This window comes from Erpetoichthys calabaricus, chromosome 4, assembly GCF_900747795.2.
Source record: "Erpetoichthys calabaricus chromosome 4, fErpCal1.3, whole genome shotgun sequence".
Classification (NCBI taxonomy): Eukaryota; Metazoa; Chordata; class Cladistia; order Polypteriformes; family Polypteridae; genus Erpetoichthys; species Erpetoichthys calabaricus.
In genome coordinates, this window is record NC_041397.2 from 68,106,539 (window position 1) to 68,127,308 (window position 20,770).

Genomic DNA, 20,770 nt, shown 5'->3' on the forward strand with positions numbered 1-20,770 from the left:
TGTAACAGGGTCCTTTCAAAATGTTCCCTATTAACTATAATATGCTTCACAATCTTTAGAAATTCAGTTGTAATAAATAAATGGCTTAGTTGCATATTGATCTTATTTCTTTTTGCTGTTTCAAAGGCATGACCTGTACTTTGACAAGTTTTCAAACACTTCTTCAATATACTTCTTGAAAAAGTGGGTGCCAAGCCCAGTCCTTGACAGATTATTACTCTTTTGTGTCATTTATAGTATGCTGTGACAATGAGTGGAGAGCGGTTCAGGACTGCACACAGTATAAAAAAGGTACATTTCAAAAGGTAACATTCACAGCTGGAGGATGTGGTGACATGGTCAAATCTAGTCAAGATCACTATGACAATGAACTGAAAAAACAGATGCAAAAAGGGCAAATGAGAACGTTTTCAAAAGGAGGTGAAAACTAAATAAGAAAATGAAGGAAAAAAAACTGGATGGACAAAGAATAGTCAAAAATAAAAAGCAAGAGGAAAAACCACAAAGGAGTTGTTAAATTTGTAAAGAGATCATTTCCAAAATGTGATAGTGTTAGCCAAAGGAGGAAGTAGAGAGGGCATTGAATGGTGAAGGGCATCAGAAAACAGAGGGTTGAAGATAATTAGGAAGAAAACAGGTTATATTGGGTTTAATGAAGATCAGGATTCAGAGGTTAGCCTGCAGGGAGAGCTATCGAAAAGAGTGGATACATTTAAATTGTCTAGGATCAGTGGTAGGCCAAGATGGAAAAGTAGATGCAGAGATAATCCACAGAGTGCAGTGTGGATTGAACAATTAGAAGAAGGTATCAGGAGTATTGTGTGATCAAAGAATTAAGACAGATTAAAGGTAAGGTTTTTAAGACAGTGATAAGGCCAGTAATAATGTATGGAGCTAAGACATGGACAGTAAAGGAAGAGCAAGAGAAGTTACAGTAGATGTGTCAGAAATAAGAATGCTGAGATGGATGTTTGGAGTTACTAAAAATGGATAGAGTAAGAAATGAGAGATATAACACAAGTGGGAGAGATATCTAAGAAAATATAGGAAAGTAGGTTGAAGTGGTATGGATATGTGATGAGGAGAGACAATGAATATGTGGGCAATGGAAGTACAGGGGAAGTCAAAGCAAGGGAGGCCAAAGAGGAGGTGGATGGATGAAGTAAAGTAAGATCTGAAAGAAACGAGGCTCGACTTGGGCTGTGTTGATGAAGCACATTGACCCCACATAGAATTGGGAAAACATGAAGAGGAAGAATGCGATTTTCAGCCTGAGTTTGAAGTAACATGGTCCAAAATGAGAAAGGCTTGTATACAGATTGAACAAAAATAAAACAGACATAAAAGGAGCAGACAAGAAGAGTTATCAAAAAGAGTTTAAAAAAGCAAGTGGGGGAAAAGAAGGTAAGCAAAAATACAGTAAAAAAAACCTAGAGGACAAAACACTAAAATTTGATAAAAAGAAAATGCACACAATGTAGGAAGTTCACAACACTTAATGTTTTAAACCCAGATAGATGTTCAGGAGTATATTTAATAACACTTAAAGCCTCTGATGAATTGCATGTACAGTACAGTATTTTCAATTATCAAATAACTGAAACTGCGAAATATGACAAGAAACAAAAAATGGAAACTGTGACCAAAGTTATGGTAGTCAGCATGTTTGAGGATGAGGCATGTTAACTGTTTCTCTAATTCTTGAGTAACTCTGAGGAGCATATTGGTAAACTACAGAAAACCACAGTCTCTTTAAAGAATGATCTTTCATTCACTATGGAGAGCACCTAAGTTTTTATCCAAAATCAACAACTAAACATAAAAGTATATGGTTTAGCCTGTACAATGATTCTTTTAAGGTTTTTGGTCAATCGTCCTAAAACCACTTACATTTAAACTACATTTTATAAGCTTTTTATCATATTCTATTGATCAACATGCAAATGTTAAAAATAACTTGATTTGCATGATCTGCTGACATGGACTTTGGTTTTAGAATTGAGAAATGAAGGAAACAGCAAGGAGAAATCCAGAAGAGTAGTAATTAATGAGCAGAAGATTAACATAGTTAGAAAAGTATAGATCCTGCGTACCTATTGTCCTTTCTCTAAGTAACTGACTTGTTGCCTCAAACAACACTCTACTGCCATCTTAAAGAATGTCTGTGTGATATGAGGACGTGATGCACACTGATGTCAGAAACTCAGTGATGGTCACAAACAACATAGCCCAAGGCATGAAAATCAAGTCCAAATCATGACACTTTCTAGACGAAAGTTCAAAATAGTGCTGTGATATTATCAAAAAGATAACGATAAAAAATAACAACAACAAATAGAAAGCTAAAAACAACAAATCAATTCCAGAATGATTTTAGGAGCACAAAAATCGAATTGTAAGAGTAGCCTGGACCAATGCTTCTGAAGTTCAGCTCTGAGAGGCTGTTATAGTAGGTTTTGTTATTAAGTTTAATGTCACTGTTCTCTGTGCCCACTGTTATGGACTCATTCATACAGGCAGACCAAGTATGGTACACAGGGGCTCAGCATCTTCATTTAGAATTGCCAAGCCAAGCACAGGACCAGAGAGCCAAAGACAACTGGAGAATTGAATAGTCAGCCTAAAGACAGACTAGTATATTTCTGTCTTCTGTCAGCACACTATCCTTGTTGGGAGAATGAGAACTGTATGTAGGCATTGTGCTATTCTTGTATTTTTGAAGGTGGGATTTGAGTCCTTTCCTGTCCTTGTTTGGATCCAGAGAGGGAACCTGCACATGGAGCAACCATAATATAAGGATGGACCTACGGCCAAGACTTTGAAGCTGCCGGGCGGAAGATTATGTCTTCCGTCTGGTGAAAATCCTTTCAGCGTGGCAAACGATAGATAGCAGACTGCGTTGATCAAGACACCCACATGCTTGAGAGTCTGTCATAAGCTTCCCATTTGTGATATCCGTGTGAAACCGTCAGTAAAGAGCTAGGTTATCCTTTATGCTTCTCGTGTAATCTTGTAACCGTCATATTGCCTGAGGGGTGTTGATAATACCTTTTTTTATTTATAATTATTTAAATTCAAGTTAATTAAAACGCCGCAATTCAAAAGAACACATTTCCAGAGAGCTAATGCCTCTTAAGGAAACAGGGGCCACAGTAGGTTCAGGTTTTTGTTTCCACAAGTTTCAAAATCACTGAGAAAAAGTTACATTTCATCTCTAACTGATATTACCTCTTAAATATCTGTCTTTTTCCTCTTCTCTTTTGTTGTATACGGAAAAGCACAGTAGTGTGAGATTTAAATGTACATGTAATTTAGAAATTTGCATATCTTTTACATAACTTAAGTGTCTTTTGTCATTTCTTATTAATGAACTTTTTTTCTGTGATATTTATTTTCCTTAATTATATCCTAATAAAGATAATTAATGATAAGTGGAGTAGATGCCAGCGAAAATACTGAAAGCCTGCAGCTCCTTTCCTGTCATACACACTTTTAAGTGAATAACACCCAACTTACATGACCAGAACACCTGGAAAAGCAGAATGAAAATCATTCAGTCACTATATTGCCATAAAATTAGCAAGCTTTGTTTTGTAATTTGAGGATTGACGGTAAAACACAGATAGTCGGAAACACCTGCTTTCTTAACTAAGTTAGAAGTCCAATTAATGTGTGAAGTTGGTTGGGAAATCTTGCATCCAAGGCAGCTCCAAGGTTCCTAGGGTTTAGAAAGCCCACTCTCTTAAGTTGAATATTGGCTTCTTATGATCCACAACATACTTTATAAGAATCCTTAAGGTAATAAGTCATTGATGTGAAAAAATTATGCATTTGCAAAGACCCGCTCAACATATTTTGGTCGGACATGTTAACCCTATCGTATAAAAGTCAAAAAAGTTTCAAAAATTAAGGTATAATATGATTTAAACACTTCAGTTTCTTCTCAGTTTAATATACTGTTTTAATGGTAGAGAGAAGCCAGAGTTTCTAATTAAATGATTTTAGAAATGTATTTTTAGAAAAAAACTTATAAATATAAGTGGAGAACAAGCTTTATTGCAAGCAAAGGCAAATAAAAAGTTGTGACGCCAATGTGACACAGTGGCATATTCTATAATGAGAGTTCACAAGTTCAGGCAGTAATGAATATTGCCTTTTCCAGTTAGTAAAAGCCATGAAACTCTCCTTATCTATATCTGAATCGCCCTTTGTGCAACTGCATTCCGCCCAGATTGGAGGGTGCCAGCCAGCCAGCTGTTTCAGCATTCAGTTTTGCAGATGGTTTTGTCAAAAAAGATTAGCCAAGATCATCCTCATGCTTTTAATTGGCAACAGACAAAGGGACCTTATGGGTCAGGAGAAGGCTATAAAGTTGTATCATGGCAGTAACTTCAGAAATATCTACACCTGGCTGAGCAGGAGTGCTGGTCTATGTTGCCATGGATCTCACCACTGCTGAACACAGAATCTTTCCACGTTAATTGTTTCTATATTAATTGTAGAAACTGTTACTTTAGTAATTCCCTGGGCTAACCATTTGGTTGAATTCACCTAAAACAACGTGTTGTTTTAAATATAAATTAAGCATTATGCAGACTTTATTAGACAGAAAGACAGAATTTACGATGTGGCAAATAGTGTAACTATATTATAGAACAGGGGTGCTCAGTTCTGGTGATACGTGCTACAGAATTCCACTTCAGTCAGTTTATTAACGCAAGGATAAGTCCAGCTTTGAATGAAAGCCTTTTATTATTTAGCCGTTTCTTTCCTCTGTATTCTGTGTAGTTGCAGAGTTTATCACATTTAGCAATATGCATATTATTTATCGCTTATATTTTGGATCAAGGAAGTTTATTTTTCATGTGGCCTGCTTATTTACCAGTGACCTTTATTTTTCACCAAAGCACTTTTTAATAAGCAATAAACAAGCAAAGTAGCATCTAATCATTAATATGGATCTTCTGCAGAAGAAAAAGCTGTGAATTACACCTGACTGGTTGGTGTGAATTTAATTTAATATTAATAAACTTTTTAAACGGTACGAGATTCCATAAAATCCTCCCGATAAAATGTCCTAAATTTAAATTAATCTGTCAACATAGTTCACAAGCATAAAGGAAAAGCACAAATTAGCAAATGAGATGTTAATTAAAACTGAAGTTCACTAAAAGCAACCCATGTAAATATAAAGCGATTGCTGGCCATAAAAACCTCGAGGGACCGCCACCCTCCAAGGACATAAAAAGACAACTATGTTGTGCAAAATGGTGTCATGACCAAAGCCATGAAGTCACTAGAAAGGCTAAATCAAGGGGGGGAACTTGCAATTTGTACTTTGTTGATGTCTTTATTTAAGGTGCCTTAGCAGATTGGACTAAAGTTCACAGATTTATGTACACTTTTTATAGATGAGGCAGAGTTGGGTTAGACAAAGTCAAGCTCACACAATGAGTAAGGGTCAGGAACTGATCTGGTAACCTTGCAGTTTAAAATCAGCGCCTTTGCCATCACATCACACTGCAGCGGGTGGTTACTCTATTATTTTCACTTTACATTTATATATTTAGCAGATGCTTTTATCCAAAGAGACTTACAAAAGAGCTAAACACTGTTTACTGTTAAGTGCCTGGGGGAACAATTAGGAACTCTTTCCTAACAAATCGGACAACTGAAATGAAGTGATCAAATGAAGAAAAAGTACAAAAAAAAAGAGTTTAACGTACTGAGACATGGGTGACAACCCATCTTCCTGCATTCTGAGCTGAGATATATCCCACACTGAGAGATGGGGTAATCCATCTAATCAAAATAAAGAAATTTAAACTGAAGCCTCTGTGTCATTTAACAAGGACCAATTACCCTACTGCAACCCTACTGATCACCTTTATAAATATTGGTCAGTTGTTATAGTTCAAAATCATGCTTTCATTTAGTTAATAATGTAAGTAAATGACAAAATGCAGCATATCACTAACACATTTGCATCATTAATGACTTAATTTCTTTTAATGAGAACATTTGAAAAGTATATGGATTCAGCAGCAGTACTTCATTTCTACAATTTCGGTGCTACCACATACTGCACCTTCCAACATAAAATGACAAAATTAGATTTACAAACCTTTTAGATTTTCCTTTACCTTTCATTGTGTTTTTAGTGATCGTGCCAACAGGACAGTGTGAAGGAACCTCTTTGCCATGTATGGTGTCTTTGGGGTTTGTTTTATATTGATTACACAGAAGATCACCTAGAAACCAATTTTCCTCTACTGAGGATATGTGGTTCCCAGTTTTTCATTGACTGGAGACTTCAAGTCAAATATAATTACACAGATTAGTTTCTGGTACCAAAATCAATGAATATGTGGATCAGTTTGGAGAGAATTACAGTAGTTTTTAATGATGAGATATAGTAAATGAAAAGCGATCCAACTTATAATAGATATTTTATTTCCAGAATGATACAGAGAAGTGAGTAGCACAAGGTAAATGGAATGCTTCATGGACCTGTTATAGAGATAAACAATCTGGACTGGGTCTAAATTGCCAGGGGTCTGGGAGTTAGGGTGTGTCGTTTCATTATAATTGCTAATAGAGCTACTGAGTGACAGCCTCTGAGGTACATCACTCTCTCTTACTTAGGCACTGGAACAACTTTGGTTTTGTATAAGTAAAGAGGAACACCAGACTGAAGAAGACGCCGGATAAAGAAACAGTTTAGGATCATGAACAACAGCAGACATATAATTCCGTCATCTTGAAGAAGCAGCATGTACAAAATTAAAGAAAATTCATTATTGCTAAGAGGGTGCAGAGATATTTAACTGTGTTTCAAACGTCTAGAAAATCTTCAAAACAGATTATAACTTTAACCTTAGAAAAGAAGACAGTTGGTAGCAGGGTTTAGATGCTTTACTTAGCAAGCAATTAGTCATTTGCTTTAGGTGATAATGGAGTTTTGATAATTATTGAGTACTCACAGTTAATAGATTGCAGCTGACTTGCTCATTGCCAGAAATAAAGATTCATGTACAAGGCTGAAGAGGTTGACCAGTCTATATCCTTGTTATATCAAAAGCAAATGGAACTCCTTCCCAGTATGCTCCATAATCAACATAGTATAGAACAGAAATTTTTCTTCCAAAATTTACACCACCTATGTGTAATATAACACCAGTACAATCTCCTCGAAGGTCAGGCTCTGTAGGTGTCATACCAAATGAGTGTATGTTTGTACTAGTGATGAGAAAAGACCACAATATTTGTTTTCCATAAAGTAGCCTGTGTCATATGTTTGTTTTAGCATTTCATGTAGACCTTTGCCAGTACATTTTACAAAAGCCATATCTATGATCTACACAGACATTTATCAAGCCAGGATTGAAACCTAGTTATCTAAAACAAGAAGGGAGCAGGCTCTAAGTGCTCAATGGGGTTATCTCATTATTTTCCCCTTAGCATTGAAGTAAGTGTATCTTAGCCTAGCAACATCTGGTGTTCCCTGCTCACATGGTATCTAGAACACCAACCAGATAAAGCCATGCTGCAGCTCTCCTCAGTTAGGCAAGTTGTACAAAATTAATTCTTAGTGCAGGTCTTATTTTTGGCCTTACCTTTCATTTTTCATTTAATTCATCAAGGAGTCAGCATGATTGAATGATCTCTAAAGTACGGTAACATCTTATGGTATTTAATCCCCATAACTCCAAAATTGGCTCAGACCTGAGATTTATAAGACTCTAACCACAGCCTAAAGGTCTCAGAACTGACTGAAAGCTGACAGTGGTTCTGTAGAATAAGGTACATCTTGAGTTATTATGGGCTCATAATATGAGGTAATTTTTGGATCAAAGATCTATACAGTCGATCTCTCCATCACATTAGAAAAGTTTATGTTTTAATCTACATCATTGTCTTTGGTTACTAAGTATTAGATTTTTGAGTGCTTTATAAAGGATTCCGTGAAAGGTACCCTATAATATAAAGATTGGGTGAAATACACTATTAAGCACTGCTAAAAGAACAACATTTAAAGGCATACGAGGATTAAAGTGTTTTGGAGTAGCAGGTCCCATGGAGGCAATCCCTAGTAACTAGCTTTAGGGAAAGAGTGTTGGCAAGGGTTTCACTCTTTGTTGATGGGGCTCTGACCAGGAAGAGTTATACTTGAAATCAGGCCTGAATGAGATGCAACTAGGGGGCTTAATCTTTAGTAAATTAAAGGAATAAAGTATATTGGAACTCCATAAAAATAGTGTAGGTCAATAGGAAACTCTTTTTAATAGGTTAGGAGTCTCCCAGGTTGCTAGAATTGTGACCGGAGAGGGAAAAACACTCATGCAAAAGTCAAGTTTTACATTTTTACCAGAAAGGTCATGGGATGAAGGAATTTTAACATACCTTTGTACCACTTTTTCCATTTAATGGCAATTTAGTCTAAAGCAAAGCTAATGTCAAGAGCCAGATAATCAAAAACACCAATATAAATAAAAAAAAAAATTGTCAAAATAACCAAGCCAAAGTGTTTAACATTAGCTAAATGGCATTTCCCTCGCTACATGTCACGGTTTTGTTTTGTCTTTTTAAAACCACATACCTACAGTGGATGTGGAGGGATATCCACTATTGCAGCGTCTTTGTGATTATGCAACATGTATCAAAGATGCTGGATCACACAGTAGCACCTAAAAATATACTTTACACTAAGTATGGTGACTATGAACCTAAATAATAAAGAAAAAATAGTAAATTAAAACTAAAATTATTCAACACAAAACATTAATAACAATGAATGTTTTTTCCAGAGGAAGCTGAGTTCACAAAAATTAGAGGGCAGAGTAGAGCCTTATTGCAGTTTGGTTAGGCTCCAGAAACCTATCTGTAGCTCATGAGATTTTACCAGATAATTTAGGGATCTAGGTTAAAAGCCAAATCCATCGAGTAACACATTAATGTTAGTGTTGGGAAGAGTGAGGACAAGGACTCAATGGGCAGGAGGAAGAAAAGGCCACAGAATTAAGTAATAGATTCACACATGGTCCACATTTCTTAAATGTGATGCTACCACTGCAAAAATCAACAAATCTTAAAATAATCCCATTAGCCAAAATTTTTCTGGGGCAGTATACAGCAGTATGGAAGGTTTGAATTGCACAACGAAAAAAATTATGGGACAACCCTTATCCGTAAGTAAGTAAGTGACAATATCCCGTATGTGCATAAAAATATGCACGGGGTAATTTTATGTATGTATGAGATGTTTTCAAGTATGTACAGGATACTTTTGTGAGATTAATTTATTTATTATTGCTATATAGATATAGTTATATAATGTTATACTTATGTTTACTCATTCTGTAAATACAATATACTAAAATTTACATTAATTTACCTAATGTCTATAGTAAACTGCTTGTTTTCTTTGGCGTAATTTACAAAGCATGATGAAGTTAATCTAAACAATTATATACAGTACCTCTAGTCAACATAAAATGTGCACAAATATCAATGTGTAAATCAGTTCATAATCCATTCAAACTACCAGATCATAATCAAAATGTTATATAAGTAATACTGTATCAAAGAATAACCCAGCAATAATTTGAGGTGGGTAAGTGGAGGCGCCATTTACAGGTTTGCCTATAATGCAGCAAAATGGTAGAACTGGCCCTAGGCTAGACTGTACAATGGACCCTAGTGATTTATTTTCTCCAATAATTATTTAAACTGAATTCACTACATTCAGATCATTTGTTAGAATTACATTTTAGCCAAATATTTCAGATATTTCAAATACTGTTAAATTAAACTGGTATGTCTGCAAATTATATATGCCTACGTGCATTTCTCTCCTTGTATATTACTTATAAAGGTACTTGGGTACTAAACGGACGGTACGGAGGGCAGTTCCTACCCATTCTAGTGTTGGGCTCCAGGGGGGAGACGCCCTGGTTGCTTAATTTTTGGAGCTTAAATTATTAGACTGACCTACACCAACCACAAATACTAACCTTAAAGTTAGTGGGGGTGGAGTATAGTTGCCTATAGATCCCTAATGTTAATGATCCCTTTGGGTACATAGTGTTAAAAACGAAAACCCAATTTGCATCACGATAATAGAAAAGGGTACTAGCTGTCCATGCCATCCGTTTTAGTACACAAGTACCCTTATAAATTACCACTGCCCTCCCATCTTCATTAAAGACGGCTATTCAAGAATAAATTTAATTCCACTGAACTAAAGTCCAGTAAAGTCCTAAATGTACATGGTATAGTGAGACAAAGGACCTAGGCTATCCTAACCAGTGATTTTTTGAAACAAATGCGTTTGGCTCTCTTTGTTGAGTACAACTGTGCAAAATCCACTAAATTTCTAACATTCTTAATCCTGTAATGTCCTCAGCTGTTAGTTTCAATGTAGTCAGTTAGTCAGATATGGGAAGTCAAACAGCAGCTTTATAGTTTTTACTCTAACAATAAGGCTTAAACCTAAAACACCATAAATTTAAAAAAAATTAACATAAAAATAGTGAAAATGAAATACCAATTAAAAATGACAAAAACTACATTCAAAGGTGAAGAATAAAATAATGAGTTAAACTCAGTGAAAATGCTGTGCAAATGTGCAACAGTAAAATAACTGTTCTACATTTGACCGAGTAACATTACCACATACTGATGAGTAACTCTCTTAGAAGGGAATGTGTTTTTTATCATTTTGACACACTGCTTGACACAAAAGCTAGCCAGATAAAGGTATTAACACATACTTAACTTTTATACAGAAACAACTTACTGACATACAGTGCATGTTCTGATGTACCTCTAGATCACAGAGCTGATGACACAAGGGTATTAAATAGCTGCCTTCAGGGAGAAACTAGATGATGACATTGCACACATATATTGGCACACTCAAAGATACAAGGTCAGATAAGGGTATTACACAGCTCACATCACTTAGATTCTAAGCTCTGGCATCTTTGGGTAATACTGGCACGATTCAAGAACTAATCGCATACAAGTATAGCACAAAGCTGGCTGCCAGTGCCCTGCAATGATGCTGGCAAAGCTGACCTTTTAACAAGTGTAGCTTACATCTGTGGTGGGCGCAGCCTCTGTAATGTGAGTAGTCTGGAGTGGTGTGACTGCCTGTAAAATGAGGCCTTTGCAGAAACACACTGGAAGTCATGTGTGGTGCTCCTGACAAAGCGTGTGAAATACCAGATAGACTTTACAGGGCCGGTAAAGGTCAGATACTGAAGGAGTTTTCAACTTCAGTCCTGTGCCCCCCTTGTGGCTGCAGGTTTTCATTTCAGCCAATTTCTTTACCACGCTGTTAATTTCCCAGTTTCTGTTTTATTATTTTTTTAATTGGGCTTTCTTGTGTCAATCCAGAAATCACAAAATTGTTATGCTAAATGTATTTTGGATCAAGCAAGCATTTATGTATTAGATAAGGATGAAATCATTCTTTTTATCTTGCTGTTTAATTTTGTTATTTTTTGTTTAGTTACTTTAAGCCATTATAAGTACTGTACACATATGGGTAACACTGAAGTAGGTGCTGCTTGTTAGCAGTCATTGCTATTTGCACATGTGTCTCATCCCTATTTGTCAGTATTTTGATACTAATTCACAATAAAAAATAATTAAAAAGAAAAAGATAAAATAGAGTCAAGTATTTAAAGCTATGACAAAAAATCTTTATCTACTATATAATACAATGCTACTGTCTTTTTGTGTGTGTGTGCGTGTGTGTGTGTGTGCGTCTCGTACCTCTGAACAATCTTATTGGTCAGTTTAGCTTTGGTCTGATTGGTCAGTTCAGTAGTATGGATGACGACACAATACATTAGGGGTACGAAGTTCAACTCCTGAGAGTGACCATTTTTTAAAAATATTTACAGGAACTGAATTAAAATGGACCATCTCAACGGTAACAAAGCAAATAATGTACTGAGCATATTGGGTCACTAAATACTAACAAGGCGCAACCCAAGTTGCCTTCAAACACAGGATGTGCTTGTGAGAATACAAATGATGTTTTCACAGCAGGTAATGGGGACCTGTCTACCATTTGTTGTAGTCAAAAAGATGACAGGAATTGAGCAAAGAGCCATTAAGTGACAGAGCCTGAGAAGTATGCATTATGGGAACGTGATCGAGAGAGGAAGTGGCAGGTGAGAGGGGTTTTCACACATGAAGATACTTAAGAAAGTCACAGAAGGAACTCTGAGCGTACATGTCAAGCAAGAGATATCAAATATCAAACATTTTTACATTTATTCTATTGCCTGTCTTCAACAGATAATGTAGCTAGTTTCTTATAAATGTAAACCGCACTGCTCCTTTTTTTCTGAATGCAAATTATGATAAGGAAAAATGGTAGCTAATTAAACAACAAGAGTAATTAAAGGAAACAATATCTCACTCTTAGTAAAACTGGTTGGGATGAAAATCTACAGTGATGGTGGGGTGGAGAACTTACAGTAACGTTGTCTGTAAAACTTTGTACACTGTTTCAGATTTTTTCAGTTAACAAAAGCCAGGTTTTTCCTTTTAAGCTATAGCTTCAGACAAAAGATCCTATATTAAATCACCAAACTAAAAACAATCTGCTAATTACCGTTGGTAATACTGAAAAAGAGATCAATGCCCATATAAAATCAACAAAAAGTAAGTCTCTTGTTTGATACCAACCCATAGTAGTAAAGTGATGTACTGATACCATTCCACTAATTTGTTATATCTGAATGAACCTTGTTCTTGACAGGATATTAAAAAAAATTAAAAAACACCCAATTTATTATCCAAAAAGAGAGACAGAATCTAAGAAATAAGAAAGATTTTTACCTTAGACACTCTATTGGCCACTTCTCTTCCAACAGTTAGCCCTTGGACAAAAGTGCGGGCAGCAATAAATGCTCTAGTAACCTGTATATTGAGTTTTCTGGGCACATCCCCAAAAGGTTTAAGCTGATCAGTATATTTGCTTATACACTCCAAGTAGTCTTCAGTAAAGTGGTACTGAGTGTTCACTAGTTGAAACATTCGCTCCAACAACCGAGCCCAAAAATCATTCAGCATCTCTTCAAGGTTGACATTCCCACCAGTGTAATATCTCTTCAACTCAGCAAAAAGGTCCTGAAAGACTTCTGAGTTTTGCATGTACAATTGACCATATGTCTTCACAAACATATCATTAAGGGACCGCTTTGTGTTTTCCAGAAGTTCACGGAAGAATTCTGAAAAGAGAAAATTGAAAAAAGAAAGTAATGTTAGATTACAAAAGTAATTTCATCTGATTAAAAGACAATTTGAAAAGACAATTCATGACTGTAAAACAGAGATAAAAATGTTACTCATTTAACATTTGCATTGCCCATAGTAAAAAAAAACTAATTGTAGATGTATTTTAATCAATATGCTAAAATGCGAAGATGTTGAATTTGCCTACTTACACTCAATCGGAGTTCAAGATACTATGTTATTTGAAAATCTTATTATCTGGAACCTTGCAGAAAAATATCTCTATTTGAATTGCATTAACAGTATTATGTTAATTAACCAAATCAAAATAGGCTGCAAACGAGACACTTTTGACAAGCGTGCTCAATCTACAGTGGCTGTGAAAATTACAATATGTAAATAAATGACCATGAAACAAAGTCGGTGCCTGAACACATGTAGTAAGGGGACACTACCACATTTGGCATGGAAACACTGCATTTTTTCTTTTTTGGTAGGGAGTGTGATATCTGATTACAATGCAAATAACACTCATATTATTTAAAAATAAATAAGTCTGACAGTGTATAAGCTACAATCCAGTTGCTTTTCTTATCCATCTCAGGAAACCAATCCCAACAGCTTTCAGCACATAGCAAAAACTAAAACTGAATATGATAACTGTGGGGCAAACTCTGACATTCACTCAACTTTAATCAAAAGAAAAGATTTACAACCATAATGTAAAACTAACATATTCAGATGTGGGAGGAAGCTAGACCACCAGGGGACAGGTTCTTAAGGCTGTCTGAATACAACTCTAACCAGTGTGTCCCATGACTTCACAGCAAAGTTTGGCATTCACAGTTCTCTAGTGGAAAAAAAACAACTTGGTTTGCATCTCACATAGTTATGCAAATAGACAGTTAAATAACAGGAAATCCCCGAGAACACATCTGTCTGCCCCAAACCACATTTTGCAAACACTATTGTAAAATGGGTGGAATAACTAGTAACTAGTGCTAACAAGCGTCACTTCAAAGAAGGATTTACTGACAACAGGAAGATGAGGAAGGAGAAGAAGAAAAAATAATTCACATCTTTTAGTGAAAAATATACTGTATGGCCACAGAAGGATGATAACCAACTATGGGGGGGCACCCACTAGGTGGCAGTGGCATCTTTAAGTACAACTAGTTCCCTATGATAGATAGATAGATAGATAGATAGATAGATAGATAGATAGATAGATAGATAGATAGATAGATAGATAGATAGATAGATAGATGGATAGATGGATAGATGGATAGATGGATAGATGGATAGATAGATAGATAGATAGATAGATAGATAGATAGATAGATAGATAGATAGATAGATAGATAGATAGATAGATAGATAGATACCACTATTCAGTTGAAAAGTCACGGCAATCCTAACACATAAAACCAAACTATTTTTCCAATTATGTAGATACGAGGACATTACTTCAGTTATTATGCATCTAAATGAAACTTTTGCCTAATTACATATCAGGACACATTACAATGATTTACATGCATTTATTACAGCTGGATCACTGGAAGGCTTAGAGGAGTATTCAGGTCACACAGTGAGAGACAGAGACAAGATTTAACCCCAAAGCCTTGAGCTTTCAAGTCCAGTGCTTTACCCATTACAATGTAATGGGACTACAGAGTGCTGGAGTGCAAAGGTGTTGTATGCTGGATTCCTAAGGACTTTATAGAGCAGAATGTCACCTTGGATGTGAACCCCATGATGAAGTAAAAATAGTCCACTGCAGCAAATGGATTCTAAAATCAGAAAAGGTAACAGAATTCTTTGCCTTGTGTAAAAAAAAATGAGAAAAAAACTGTTATGAAAAAAATTGAGGAAGAAGAAATGAATAACCCACAAATATGTAGGGATATCAGTGAATATATTAAATGGTAAGTAAGGAATATGTACTTTTCTTTTACTTTTTGTCATTTTTTTTACTTTTTCTAAGAAATCAGAAGGTAATTTTTTCATCCTAATTACCAGTATAGTGCAGATCTCAAAGACTGAAAGTAGTGATTCAATTTTCTTATGTTTTCTTTTGATGTATCACATCTAAGATAATGTACAATTAGAATCTGCACTTTTTATTTTTAAATAGCACAAAATAATAAAGCACTTTTAGATTTCCTGCCCATTTACTGAAAGGCAATGCTGCCATCCTTATGTTAAATCATCAATTTTGTTGAGGAAATAGCCAAGTGGCTACCATGGAAGTCAGTGAACAGTTCAAAGTTTGTAGTCAGTACATTGACCAATTATTAATGTATAAAAGCAGAATTTCACACTTACTTGGGAAAATATGGAAAATGTGTAAATTCCATATGCTTTGCGTCTAAATATTTGACAAAGCTAAATAAGACCAATGAACATAGTTTACTTTTAAATATATTGTAAAATTATTTATACTTTGGCATTGCTAAAAACAGAGTCATGTGGAAAATTTTCAAAATTAATATTTACACTACTCAGAACATGTCATTTGTGTGGGTTAGTAACTGAATATATTTTTGAAAATGTCATACTCTACTCCCACAATCCTATACTCTATTTGGTGGGCTTTATAATGGATGAATGGGCTGTATGCCTGTTATTTCTACATTCCTGACAATTTGTCTTTTTAACAGAATTGGCCTAGTGACTTTTGACCAGTCCAACAGGAGTCACTTTGGCACCACAAGTTTAAATTCTTCTCAGGAAACTATCCATAAAATCCTCTACAGGTGCCAGATTCGGAAGGCTTGTCAACTCAAATTGCACAACTCTGCCCACATTCCACTTCTGATAGATCATGTACTGGAAATCAAAACCTGGCAAGCTTCTAGGACAATCTATTTTCTAGTTGATCTTATTGCACTTTTAAATGTTTAAGGAATGACAGTTGGCATGTTGCTAACTGCAGTACAGCATGCCATCTGAGCAACTTCCTTAAATATAACAGCAATGTATATATTAGCACTTAAAAAGCATTTTCTAACTAGATTTACTGCCTAATTCTTTTAAATTTAGTCAACAAATAAAACATGCTGCTTTTTAGAAAGTGTGATGAATATCTCACACCTTCCTATATGTCGGCTAAGATAAGGTCTAGCTTTTTGAACTGGAATATGCAATGTCATTCTCAAATCCACTGAATTTGATTTAAGATCATGGGAGGACAGGAAGTCATCCCAGCAACACTAGGCATACATTAAGAACCATCCCTGGACAGGGCACTAGTCCATTGCAGGACCCACTCATGCTGGGTCAAATTAACCAGCATTTGTTTAGTAATGTGCAATGAAACCTGAAACACCCAAAGGAAACCCAACACTGAAATGGATAGAACCTGTAAACTCCACATGAGAAACAACTTGGGGCAGTATTTGAACCAAGGAGAATAGATCCATGAGACAGCAGCATTAACCACTGAACCACCATGCCAGCCAACAGTAATGTAATGGCAGTTAAAAGAATAATAATGTTCAGGGTGGGGCAACTCTCAACTACTGTTAACGTTTTTACAACCAAACCAAACTGCTAAGAGATGGTAACAGAACACTTGGCTGGATCATTGATAGGTACTTATACTTATGACATCAAACACCTAGTGATCATTAAGGTGCAATCATACAATGCTGATACAAAGACACAAAAACAATTTTAAAGTCTCAATAGAGCATTTATTACAATTGAGCAAATTCTACACTTTCACAAAACTAAAGTCTGAGTTAGTGTAAGCCTCCTTGATTTGGGCTGTTCATATGAAATGCATCAATTTAATTCATGAGGTAAAAATAGATATTAAACAAAAATATATGAAATATTAACATATGTTCTTCAATTTAAATGTTTAAAATCTAAATATTCTTAATTATAATGCAAATTTGTCATTTGTTCCCTATTATAGAGGTTGATAGAGGGCTAGATCCCTGGTAAAGGATAAAATTAAAAAATAACTTCCTATTAGTAATTACTGGCTATGAAATAGTTTAAATGATACAAATTTCAAACATAAGCATGTGGGGTAATTTCTATCATTCTTGGAGTGACTCTTAGAGTATTAGAACCACCAATAAAGAATAAAATACCAAAATAATGTGAATACACTTGACTTGAACATTCACAGTTTTCATACTCTTTCTCTGTACGTTTAGCACTCATTTGCTCAGAGGTTGATGTGCTTGCTGCTTCCTGAGCAGCTCTTCTTTTCTCCACGCTAGCGTCCTGCTTTTTCTCTTCTTTCATCGGCATCTTTTTGTGTTAAAACTGATTAAGTCAGTGTTTGTGTTGCAATTACTTAGTATGTTTTCCTTAATTTTTCATTTAAACCAGATCTTAAGTGTTCAATCTGTCTCAAGAATGATTTAAGATATGAAGAGGCAGAGGAAGTGACGGCGAAGGTGGTAGCGATGATGCCCTCTACCTATCTGCCTCAAGAATGATTTAAGATATTGGAGAGGTAGGGGAAGTGACGGGGAAGGTGGTAGGGATGAGAAGCCACATGGCCGCCCTGCTGCCTGCTGCTGAGAGTTGATTCTACAATTAAAAATAATAAAAATAAAAAGAGTAATAAAAATCATCACCCCGAAAACAGACAGTAGAGGTCACGTAGTATATGTGTACCAACTTTTAGGTCAATAGGTCAAATGCTTTGCAAGCTACAGGTGATTTAAAATCCTAGACAGACAAACGGACAGCCACGATAGCATATTATATAAGACGATTTGTGATCAGCAACATCAAAATAGCAGAAAACAAACTTAACGTGCCTATATTACTGATTCCCAATTTTTTAAATTTTTGTGAAAAGGATAACTTGTATCCCATTACAGGATAAACCCATGGCATCAATCAATGTGGTATGTACAACTTCAAGTAATTCCGATCATTTTTACAGAATGATGTATTGGGTTTATATGTATCATAAGGGTGTAATTTCCAGCACAAAATATGGTCCACAGGTGGCTAAAAAATTAGGATATTTCGTGTCTAGAGGACCAAAAATAAGGGGTAAAAAAAGCATGATGTTTTACATAACTAGACATCAAGAAAAGTCTAATGGTACATCATATGTGGGGTTTTCTTGTATCAGTCAAAACAAAAGCAATTTAAAAACATTCATAAGTATTTTTTATGAACACAAAAATGCTCCTCCTTATGAGAAGCTGTCTGTCCTTCAAAGCATTAATGAGAATGGGACATTGTCGAAAGGATAGCAAAGTGCCAGGACAGTTGTCTGGCCTAGTCTGACTTTGGGTCGGTTACATTTTATAACTGTTAAACTATATAAATAATGGTGAAAACTAGTATTCTATACCATGCCAACTCAAAAATGTTAATGCTGTTATATTATGTAAAAAACATTGTCTGTATAGTACAGTAGATAAAAAATAAACTGCTTTGAGAAAGTAAAGAAAAGGGAATGGCCACAGTAAAGTAAATATGAAAATGAATAAAGTCAAAGTTTTGCAACATTCATCATTTGCCTGTCTGACTCACATATGGCACTTAAATCATATTCAATTGCCATGTAAGTGTGGTGAGTTGGCAGATTTCATGCTCTGTATATGTCTGGGCAGGCTGACACATGCTGATTTGCAGCCCACTTCAGCGTTTCTGTCTTAATGACTCTACAGAACTGTAAAGTAACTCTAAACTATCCTCTCATTTGACACCTTCCTGCATTTCATGTAAAGTACTTAGCAAGCAATCAATGTGGGGAGGTAGTGGTTAAGCTTTCACGGTTGCTTTAATACGATTGCCATACTTTCCTGTTGCTCACATTTACAGTAACTTTTGTGGTATGCTGTCTTAAAGCTTTGCCGACATACAATTTCATTGTGCCAAATATACACAACACACCTACTATTTCATGCTGATCTTGATTTCTGCTTTTAAATACATATAAATATATATATTATCTTAAAATATTATACAATCATAATAAATGTTGTTATATATTGCAAAAATATAAATACACAGATCCAAAAACATTTGTGAAATAAAAAATAAGCATAATTACCATTCCTCTTAAATGAATAAACTGTTTCCTCATACTTCTCATATTTGTGTCATCACTATAACATGTTTATTAAATGTTTTCACAAACAACACTTCCTGCCCAGAATGCCAGCTCTAAAAATAATTTTCTTCAAGTTGGTTAAAACTATTATGTAGCACTATACAACAAATTAGATTAGATTAGAGTATATCTGAATCCAGTCATTGTGTGAGTTTTCTTCAGGTTTTTACCTTTTCCTTCCAAGTATCTAAAAGAATTGTGGCCCTGTCAGAATCAGAATCAAAATTTACCTAATTAGACAGATACAATAATGAGTAATAGGACTTTGTTTTGCAACATACAAGGACAAGGTGCAAAAAGATAAATATAAAAAACTAGATATGATGCATCATGCGAAGGCAACACAAAATATAAAGAGATAAAACAGAATAAAATATGAAGAAAAAGAAAAGTCCAGGCAGTCCAGTGTGCAGGTGTACATAGCTGCTGACATAATGTTTTAGTTTTCACCACAATTGGAAGCCTTTGGAATAGGTGGTGCCCTGGGTAAGATGGTTTAGCAATGGTCTTTGCAACTCACCTCCTTATGCTGGACTTACATAAGACTTGAATGGGTGGTAAGTTACAGTCTACAATCTTTTCACAAGCTCTGATGATGCACTGCTGATTGATCTTAGCCTGAGCAGAGGCAGCACCAAACCAGACAGAATTATATAGATCATATAAATATAATAGATCATATTAGTGGCAGCATAGAGGTACATTGGTTACTAGTGCTGCAGCTAGACAGCTCCAGAGTTTTGGGATAGAATACCATGTCTGGGTATTGTCTGTGTGAGTGTTTTCCAAGTCTTCTGATTTCTTTCTCCCACAACCCAAAGTGGCATTCCTCTCCATAAATCGCCACCTGAAGTTGGTGGAGAGGTTTGTGTACTCCAGTGACCCTGGGAGCCATATTTTCCCGAGAAGAAGCTCCTGGTAGGGTCTCCCAAGGCAACTTGGTCTCAGATAAAGAGCAATTCAGAACCTCTAGGGGAAGGAAAACTCTGATTCTAAACCTCCACTTCCTTGCGGCCGTAACTACATATAGAAATGGCTATGGATGTAAATCCGGAGTGAAGACCCTAAAGCAGTTGGTTATTAGTATTGACTTCTCTCTGGCAACAGCTGCAGCCAAGCCCACTCCAAATGTAATGCTCTACATTCCCCTGGAGTCTGGACCCCCCCCCCCCCCCCCTTTGTTAAGGCAGAGAGGGGGGCCTTTATCGTCTGGACAGCACAAGGCCTCCATATACATCCTGCTTGACTGGCACAGAGCTGAACTCCACAGGCTCTCTTTGACAAGGGAACGGATGCTTGTATCCCATTGGTCAACTATCGCATGCCTCAAGCTGGACAGCCCCTAGCCAGTAAAGTGTTGACTCTCCATGATTTGTCTGATTTAGTGGGTTCCTGGAGCTCAATGCTCTTAGCTCA

General features: G+C 35.8%; 1 protein-coding gene across 2 annotated transcripts in view; it reads right to left on the minus strand.

Annotated features, from left to right (window-relative positions):
• The window catches only part of LOC114650107 (glypican-6-like), a 1,271,406-nt gene that overhangs the window by 642,502 nt on the left and 608,134 nt on the right, over positions 1-20,770 (minus strand). For both annotated transcript variants that reach the window (XM_051926780.1, XM_028799561.2), the window contains exon 3: positions 12,859-13,250. In XM_051926780.1, coding sequence (XP_051782740.1) covers positions 12,859-13,250 — 392 coding nt within the window. The remainder of the gene's footprint in view (positions 1-12,858; positions 13,251-20,770) is intronic.